At 49.3% G+C, this 9,334-nt stretch overlaps 1 protein-coding gene and 1 pseudogene across 2 annotated transcripts; one reads left to right on the top strand and one right to left on the bottom strand.

Annotated features, from left to right (window-relative positions):
- The first annotated feature begins 328 nt into the window (after window positions 1–328).
- On the top strand, window positions 329–4,349 carry LOC308508832 (CD209 antigen-like protein 2). The gene is made up of 7 exons (XM_081076225.1): window positions 329–397; window positions 502–588; window positions 813–902; window positions 1,292–1,378; window positions 1,787–1,938; window positions 2,676–2,788; window positions 3,594–4,349. Exons 1-7 carry the CDS (start codon window positions 373–375, stop codon window positions 3,742–3,744), a joined length of 705 nt encoding a protein of 234 aa, XP_080932351.1. The 5' UTR covers window positions 329–372; the 3' UTR covers window positions 3,745–4,349.
- Window positions 4,350–5,788: 1,439 nt separating this feature from the next.
- Window positions 5,789–7,830, bottom strand: LOC308509427 (large ribosomal subunit protein uL4-like; annotated as a pseudogene). Its single transcript has 3 exons — window positions 7,816–7,830; window positions 6,740–7,305; window positions 5,789–6,435 (listed from the first exon to the last, which is right to left on the bottom strand). The product of its transcript is annotated as a large ribosomal subunit protein uL4-like (transcript).
- Between the last annotated feature and the right edge of the window lie 1,504 nt (window positions 7,831–9,334).

The following is a 9,334-nucleotide window of genomic DNA, read 5'->3' as shown; positions in this document are numbered from 1 at the left end:
CTCACCGCTGTCCTACGTGGAGAAGGAATAACAAATTAGTGTTACTTTCCTTGTTACTGGATTTCATCAAAAGCATCCCACAGCTGGCCACGGCATGAGTGGACCAGTCCTTCTTGCTGTCGACCTGACCCCAGGCTCCTAGCAGCACTTCCTTGGCATTCCTGGAAGGTCCAGCCCATCTCATTCCATAACAGAAGCCTCCACCCTCTGCCTTTGTGGTGATGAGTCAATGCCCAGTTCCCTATTTCCTTCCTGAGTGAAAGTAGATGTGGGGAGTGAGCATCCCAGGCTGGGAAATAAAAGCTGTGGTCCACAGAGCCCCGGACAAAGCATTTGGAGACAGTGGGTGGACGTGTGTGGCCCAAGGAACTGATGGCACAGCATCTGGGCTCCCTGGGTGAGGCTGGGTGGGGACTCTGGGATCTAGGGCAGGTGGGTAAGGGGATGGCTAGGTCTGGTTTCAGCTTGTCCAGGCTCTGAATTGGTTCTCTGCCCACTCAGAGGAGGAAGAGCAGATAACCAGCAGCAACAGACACTTCCCTCAAGCCTTTGGATTCCAACAGACCCCTGGTTTCAAGACTTTCACAGGTACAAGAGGATTAGGGGACGGGGACCAGGGGACAGATGACTACTACCAGATTCCTGGGTCCTGGGGAAGTGCAGGCTCGGGGCCTGGGCCCCCGGGTCTTGGAGAAGGAGGCGGCTGGGGCCCTGGCTCCTGGGTGCTGGAGGTGGAAGATAAGGGACAAGATGTCCCTGGGGCAGGCTGAGGGACACAGGCATGCTAGAACTGCCATCCTTTTCTCCCTCAGGGTGTCTGGGACTGGGCCAGATCCCCTTGGTACTGCTGCTTTTCTCTTTCACACTCTTCGCTGGACTCCTGGTGGCCATCCTTGTTCAAGGTCAGAGGCAGGCCCTGAGGTCAGGGGCTCCCAGGGTTGGGGCTTTTGGCTATGGACATAGCCTTGGGTGGGAGAGGGGGACAATCCCGGAGGGAGGTGGGGCTGAAAGCCAGAACTCAAGTCATTGTCGGTTTCCCTGGTCAGCTCTCTGGTGGCCTCTTCCATAGCCCCTCCCACCTCTGGTGCAGGGGAAAGGGGGAGAGGGGCAGAGGGACAAGTGCTGGCTCCACCTGTCCTCCTGGTGTGGACTTCTCTGGACATCAAATTTCCTCATCTCACAGGATTAACCAAGACCTTGATCCTTAAAAACAATGTTCTCGACGGTCCAGTGTAGGGCATGACACAGAGTAGGTGTTTAATAATTGCAGTTTGTTTTTTCCTTGGCATAGTCTCCAACATACCCAGACCCCAGGGACTGGACCACTCGAAGCAGAAGGAGATTTACCAGGAACTGACCCAGCTGAAGTCTGGCCTGGGTGAGTGGCCGGAAGCCAGGGGCCAAGGGCCTGGAAGGGTCTCCATGTGGTGTGACTGTTTGCACCTTCTCTGAACCTTAGTTTCCTCATCTGTGAAATAGGAACACAAAATAAAAAGGATGATGGTACTTGATGTTCCCAGGGGGCCAGGCATACAGTAGGCACTAAATTAAACCAGTCTCTTGCTCTGAGTTCTAAAGCCCCTATTCCTCCCAGCCAGGGCGTGATGAGGGTCGGTATTTCTACATTCTCCGGGGGCTGAGAGGGAGTCACGGGAACTGGAGAGGGGAACGGTCCATGTAGCCTGTGGAGTCGAGGAGGCACCTGACCCTCAGGGAGGAGGGTGGAAGGTACCGGTTTAGGGGCGTGCGGAGCTGGGGCCCAGCCCTGACTCGCCTTCCCTCACAGCTCACCTCTGCCGCCGCTGTCCTTGCGGGTGGATCTTCTTCCGAGAAAACTGCTACTTCTTCTCCAGTTCCCAGAAGAACTGGCATCAGTCCGTCATCGCCTGCCAGGACGTGGAGGCTCAACTCGTGGTGATCAAAAGTGCAGACGAGCAGGTACCCCTGTCCTTTCGGGGGGTCTGGCTTGGGCTGGAGCAGGCACCTGACCACTGGCCAACGGGACCAGATGATCGGAGTGGAACGTTCTGGGAGAGAAGCTGCTTACTGCACTTGGAATAGTGGGGTGGGGCAGGATGTGTAGGAAGAGATCCCAGGCAATTTGTAAGGAGATACAAACAAGATCCGAACATGTGCAAGTGTTTGGGGGACACCTAAAATAGAAGTGAACCCCAGTGGTGTGCTGGCAAATGTTTAACAATTAGCTCTTTGGGAGGGCAAAAGCCCTGATTTGTATCGGTGGCCAATTCCCCTGGTGTAAATTCTCCAGCGTGGCTGATTTCAAGCTGATGTCCTTCAGTGCGGAGCTGCAAAGAGACGTGCATGAGCAGCTCTCCCAAACTGGTTCGATCTGATTCCAGAACATTAAACCCAAACATGAATAAATTAGTGTGGACATGCTTAGCACAGGTAAAACCCATAACCATGTCATAGTACCAAGTATGTGTGATGAGAGACCAATTGTGCACACATGTCTGCAAGTCAGAACAGCTGTGCTCATAGGATACAGGTGTGAGGGAAACTCAGACGTCCTGAGCACACGTAGGGCCGCAGGGTCTGGCAAACTAGAGGCTGAATGTCAGACTAAAGGAAGGACTTCCTGCCAAGGGATGGGGAGATGCTGAGCCTGCGAAGGGGGGGCCCGAGCTCCCTCCTGACTTCTCTCCATCCACCAGGAATTCCTGCAGGTGCGGGTTTCCAAGGGTGACAGCCGTACCTGGATAGGGCTCTCAGACCTGAAACATGAGGGCAAGTGGCATTGGGTGGACAACTCAACCCTGTTGAGCAGGTAAGTCTCAGGCAAAGGGGACCCTCTATCACGTGGGAATGAACCCTGACGTGAGCTTTACCTGGGGATCTTCCCCACTGCCTGAGAGGGCTTCAGAGTCTGGGATTTTCACTGAGTTGGAGAAGGGGGTCTCCACATACTCCTGTCTCCATAGCTTTCCAGGAGCCCCAGATTCCACCATCAGAACTGCAGGAGCAGCTTGCAGGCTGAGTGGGCGTTTTAAAATGTAGTGTATGTTAGCAGACTATTGCCATTGAAAAGATAGTTTGTTACAGACACAGATTCTAAGAGAAGGAATACACGTCATGGTGCAGGAGCGCCCCACGGGGAAGCACCAGGGTTGGTCAGGAAGAAGAGGGAGAAGAAGAACTGTGGGCAAGAGTCTTTATTGTGGTTTCAAGGGAAGGAGTGGGCAAGGCAGTGTGATGGGGCTTAGGATTGGCTCGTCTGAAAAATGTCAGTTACCCTCGGGCATCGGGGCTGCCCCTAGTTGTCTGGCCCTGGCCCTGGGATGATCAGGGCAGGATCCTGAGAGTGACAGCCTGATAACTAAGGTGGTTGGGGATGTGGGCTCTGGATTGGTTGGTTTATGTTAGAAAAGCATGTCCCAGGCAGAAGGGCTTCTGCTCAAATTGCAGGGGCAGGAGGCCAAGGCGAGTTGACCCAGGCCTGTCATCGGGCTGTCCAGAACAAGGCAAGCCCGTCACATGCATGCAGGGCAGATGTGAAAGCATCAGGTTAACAGAAGCTGGAAACACAGTTAACACAGTGGGGTCAGGGCTAACGGTCTGGGCGGCCTTTGCAGCTTCAGCAAGTATTGGAATGAAGGGGAACCTAATAGCCAAGGGGATGAAGATTGTGCGGAATTCAAGGGCGACGGCTGGAACGACTCCAGATGTGACAGAATCAATCTCTGGGTTTGCAAAAAGCCCTCAGCTTCCTGCTCTGGTGATTGAAGGCTGGTTTCTGTCCTCACCCCTGCAACCCTAACCCCTTCTCTGCTGCATGTGCTGAATTTCACCCATGTGTACGCCATGTTCACCCATGGACCTCCTCCTGGTCTGTGCATGGTGACATGTCTACAAAAGCTCCGAGACTCTTGTATGTCAGACTCCTCACCCTCTATGGGCTCAGCTATGTCCTTCCTCTGATGCTTCGAGGTTCCCCTTGGCTCAGAGATTGTAGTTCTAGAGACCTTGGAACTCTTAAAAAAACAACGACGAAGATAAAACAATATGCTCAAAATGGAGTCGGTGGTGCTAAGCCCCATGTCAGCAAACCAAGACTTCCTTGCAGTTTCAGGCCCTCCCAGGAATGTGTGCTTTAACCAGTGCACCTGGAACTCCCTGGTCAGCACTAGTGAAGTCATGTGCCTGAGAAGACTCTGCCTTCCCCTAAGGGACCTTCCCTGAAATAATCCACTCTTTTCATTTCCTTGTCCCAGCCTCCTTCTGCCTATAAAAACCATGCATTTTGTCCAGCTCCTCGAAGCTCCTTGCTACCTGCCAGATGTGGTATTGCCTGATCTATGAATCATTCAATAAAGGCAATGAGATCTGCCAATTTGCTGAATTTTGTTTTTTAACAGAGCTACATAAAGGATACTCGGGCCTTGATGGGGACTCGCGTGTTTCATTGATCTACTCTCTCTGCCCTGACAAGATCACATGGTTGTGGTGATAACGTCAGGTCCCACAGGTTAAGGGCTGGGTCCGTCAAGACTGTCCCACCCTTCAGAGACCAGTTGTGAGTCCAGGTTGTCACCTGGGCTTCTGACCAACTGGCTATAAATCAGAGGTTCCAATGACCCCCCCCCCCCCCCCGCCCTCCTTGGGTTTGAGGAATTGGCTATAGCGGCTCACAGAACGCAGGGAAACAGTTTACTTACTAGATCACCAGTTTATTGTAAAAGGAAGATCATGAACGGCGAGATGGAAGAGATATGGAGGAAAAGGTATGGGAAGGGTGTGGAGCTTCTGTGCCCTCTCTGAGCACCTCTCGCCCCTAATCTCCAAGTATTCACAACTTAGAGGGTGTTCAAAGCCTGTCCTTTGGAGTTTTTGTGGAGGTTCATTACGCAGGCATAATTGATTAACTCATTGGTTATTGGTGATTGAACTAAATCTGCAGCCCCTCTGGTTCTGAGACTTTAGTAGTAAGTGAGACACTTTTGTGGGTTCCTGGAAATGGCCACTTATCAAATGAAGGAAGTTTTATCCCGGATTTTGCTTACTAAGCATTTTCCTTGTGTTTATCTTTTTTTAAATGAAAAATTAGTGTTGAATAGACATATCTCATAATTGTAACATGAAGGGAACAAAAACAGATTGTGGCAGGATATAGACCATGTGGTGCCATTTGTTTAAAGCTTGCAGAGGTGCAAAACAACCCAATATATTGTCTAAATGGATACATAGTGTTGACTGGCAAAAATACCTCTCCAGAAAATCCACCAAAAGAGCTGTTTATTAGGGAAAAGAAAAAGAAAGGAAACCCACCACTGTCGTGGGGGAATGCACACCTCCAACCCAGGGCTCCAACCAGCTGCCCAAGTAAAAACAACCCAGGTTCCAAGATGGCTATTCTATATATCCGCATCCCCCTCCCCCCCAGTTCCCACACAGTCCAACAGGAAGTCAGGAGCAGAGAGACAACAAGGGGCCTAGCTGACCCGTAGTCCTCCCATTTCTATGGTTATGCATTTTAAGATGCCAGTTCACTTTTATCAATAGTTACAGCATGTTTCAATATCACAAATATCAAGTTTGGGAGGCAGCTGACTTGGGGGATGAGGAGAGAAATAAGACCATGAAGGCGTACATGGGCTTCCACTATCTGTTATGATTTAGTGACTTTTTTTGCTTCGCTCCCTCTTTGATCAGGTTTTTATTCAAAATTAGCTGTCCAAAGTGATTTGACCTTTACGGAATAAAGAAATGTAAAGGTTATGCCGCAGGCTTCTTTTCTTCTGTGGTGGGTTTCTTTTCTGCGGGCTTCTTCTCAGCTGCTGGTTTCCTGGTAGCTGCAGCCTTTTGTCCCACCAAAGGCTTCTCTGCTTCGTAACGCCAACAGCCTTCTTCCCTTTCTTCCGTACCGCTGGCTTCTTGCCTGGATCCCCCTTCTCATCTGATTGGCTTCTAGCACTGCTGCTGCTTTATCCACCTGGAGCTGGTGGTTCTTGGCCTGGTGAAGAATGGGTTCCGGTGCATGGTCTCTGCATGTGGGTTTAGCGTCAACCCAAATGATTCTCAGGTTTTTCAGTGGATTCTCTTCAGGACTCTGCAGTGACTCTTCTTGTGTGGTGCTCGGAGGGCTCTTTGGATCTCTAGGATTGTCAAGATTCTGCTAATGTCTGTACTGAGTGTCTTGTGCGTGGGAAGGTTGTAGTTACTCTGGAGGGAGGTGGATTTACACCAACTGCCATACAGATCATCTAAGTTGTGGAAAGCACTTTCAGCCCAAATGCAGAAACGGCCCGCATGCCCACCAGGAGCAAGTTTCAAAGTGTTCAGTTTGCTTACGTTAAGCAGAGTAACTCCAGGGATGTTTCTGAAGGCTTAGCAGTTGTTCTCATTATAGAGGACGCAAGGTGCCCTGTACTGGAAGTGACGATGTTTTCCCATTTTGCCCTTGAGAGCTCTCTTTCCCTAAGATGCATAGAGCTTTTTATTTATTTATTTTAAATTTTTATTGGGGAATATTGGGGAACAGTGTGTTTCTCCAGGGCCCATCCGCTCCAAGCAGTTGTCCCTCAATCCAGCTGTGGAGGGTGCAGCTCACTGGCCCATGTGGGAATCCAACCAGCAACCCTGTTGTTTACAGACCGAGCTCCAACCAACTGAGCCACCTCGCTTCCCCTGATTGATTTTTTAAGGAGGGTGCAGCTCACAGTGACCCATGTGGGGATCGAACTGGCAACCTTGGTGTTATCAACACCATGCTCTAAACAACTGAACTAACTGGCCACCCCGGCATTGACCTTTTGATGTCATTCCAGGTTTTAAGCTTTTTAAGGAGCAAAACAGCCTCGTTGGTCTTCCTGTAGCCTCAACTTTACCTTCAACCACCAAAGGAAGTTCAGCAACTTCCTCAATACGGTGACCTTTAGACATGACCAGCGCAGGTTAAGGCCGAGGGCCAAGGCAGAGCAGATGGCATATCGCTTCTGTGCTGTGATCACTGCGGTGCCAACAGTGACAGGTTGTGGTTGCTGCCAACATGCGGCCCCCATGACACACATTGCCAAGGGCACCCCAGTCAGAACGCTGAGTCCTACCGCTTCAAACGCTGGGAATTCCGGCCACAGCTCTGCCAGGACCCCACGACTGAGCACCGTTTTGATGACGTGCTAATTCACTGACAGCGCAGGGCAGCCTGTTGTTTTTGCACAAGTTGGTGTGAACAAAGTTCACAATATCTGGCCGAATGGGAGCCTTGAACACAGCAGGAAAAGTGATATTTTTGCCAGATGATTCCCCGTTTTCGGAATACACCGATATCAGTGAACGAGCACATGCCTGGCGGGGAGAGGAGACGCCACGCTCCCCTCAACCCCGTGCCTCCCACAGGAAGAGGCATGACTTATTTACTTTTAAGAGGACCTGACATATGTGGAGATGCCAAACCTGATAAAGCTGGTTGGAAGATGTGGGTTTTCATGGGCTTTTTTCTGCATGCCTTTTTGCATGCATAATTTTTTCCATAATAAAAACAGCAAATCCAAAATTAACAGCAACAACCAAAGTGTAACATTCCGTTTGCACTGAGCTGGGTTCCCTCATGGGTAGTGAGCCTCCCGTCTTTGGAGAAAATAGAAGTCATGAAGTGGCCTTGGCTGAGGCCACAGGACACAGGGCTGAGTCCTGTGATATTTGCCTTCTTCCCACATTAGTCCAAACCCCTTGTTCCCACTCTTCAAGTCCTTGTATGATGTGGCCCCAGCTGACACCCCAGCCCCAGACTACTGCCTGCGAATTCCTCTCAGTTTTTCTGAAAAGTCCCATTCCCTCTCCCCTCTCACTCTTTACATGTGTTAATACCATGTTGGGAACACTCTTTCATCCACCCATCTCCTCCGGAATAATTCTCCTTCTCCAGGCATCACCTCCTCCAGGAAGCCTTCCCAGATTTCCCGGGCTGAATTAGAAGTCTCCAGGAGTCCTCATAGAGCCCCATGCCTCCTAGACTCATCACATGGTTTTAACATCCCTAATCACCTGTTCCCCACCATTCTACGCTCCCACTCACCCCAAAGGGTCTCCCTTCCTTTTTCCTCTAACCAAGACCAGGTTAGAGGTCTGTGGCCAGCCTCATGCTTAGAACCACCCTTCTCCTTTATTTCCCCTACGGCAAATTCTAGGTGCGGGACATGGTGCCTGCAACCTTCTGGTGTCTCCCTAGGCTGGACAGCTCCCTCCTCTCCCCAAGGTAACTTGGGCTCTAGGGATGATGTCTGACAATTAAGTTTGCAAACTTGTTGCAACAATGTTCGTAACGTTTTTTGATATCAGAGGAATTATTCATTATGAATTGCTACCAACTGGACAAATAGTTAACCAAGTTTACTATTTGGAAGGGCTGAAAAGCTGCGTGAAAAAGTTAGACAACCTGAACTTTTCACCAACAATTCATGGCTCTTGCATCATAACAATGCACCAGCTCACACAGAGGGAGATATTAGTCAGTAAACAAATAACTGTACTGGAACACCTTCCCTACTCACCTGACCTGGCCCCCAGTGACTTCTTTCTTTACCCGAAGATTAAGGAAATATTGAAAGGAAGACATTTTGATGACATTCCGGAATCGAGGATAATACGACGACAGCTCTGATGGCCATTCCAGAAAAGAGTTCCAAAATTGCTTTGAAGGATGGACTAGGCCCTGACTTAGGTGCATAGCTTCTCAAGGGGTGTACTTCAAAGGTGACCGTAGTGATATTCAGCAATGAGGTATGTAGCACTTTTTCTAGGATGAATTTGCGAACTTAATTGCCAGACCTGCTATATACCATCTCTTCTTTTTTTGTTTATCGATGGACAATTGGGTGGCTTTCTGTTTTTGGCTACTGAAAGTAATGGTGCAATGAACATACAGGTACATATACCTTTTAGTGTCGTAAAATTTGTGTTTTGTATTTCTTCAGATAAATACCCAGAAGTGGAATTGATGGATCATCTGGTAATTCTATTCTTAATTTTTTTTAAGAATCTGCATACTGTTTTTTACAGTGGCTGCACCAGTCTGCATTCCCACCAACAGTGCATGAGAATTTCCTTTTCTCCACAGCCTCTCCAACACTTGTTGCTTGTTGATTTATTGATGACAGTCGTTCTGACAGATGTGAGGAGATAGATCATTGTGGTTTTAATTTGCATTTCTCTGATGATTAGTGACATTGAGCATTTTTTCATATGTCTGTTGGCCATCTGTATGTCTTCTTTGAAGAAATGTCTGTTCAGGTCCTCTGTCCATTTTTAATCAGATTGTTTGATTTTGTGTGTGTGTGTGTTAAGTTGTACAAATTTTTAATACATTTTCGATATT

The sequence above is a fragment of the Rhinolophus hipposideros genome (assembly GCF_964194185.1).
Source record: "Rhinolophus hipposideros genome assembly, chromosome: 16".
Lineage (NCBI taxonomy): Eukaryota > Metazoa > Chordata > Mammalia > Chiroptera > Rhinolophidae > Rhinolophus > Rhinolophus hipposideros.
Note: the sequence above shows the minus strand (reverse complement) of the source record. Positions and strands in the feature narration are given on the sequence as shown.

Coding starts and splice junctions, on each gene's coding strand:
- LOC308508832 (XM_081076225.1), top strand. CDS start 373: ATGGCACAGCATCTGGGCTCCCTGG. Junction 398..501: donor ACAGCATCTGGGCTCCCTGG/GTGAGGCTGGGT, acceptor CTGCCCACTCAG/AGGAGGAAGAGCAGATAACC. Junction 589..812: donor TGGTTTCAAGACTTTCACAG/GTACAAGAGGAT, acceptor TTTCTCCCTCAG/GGTGTCTGGGACTGGGCCAG.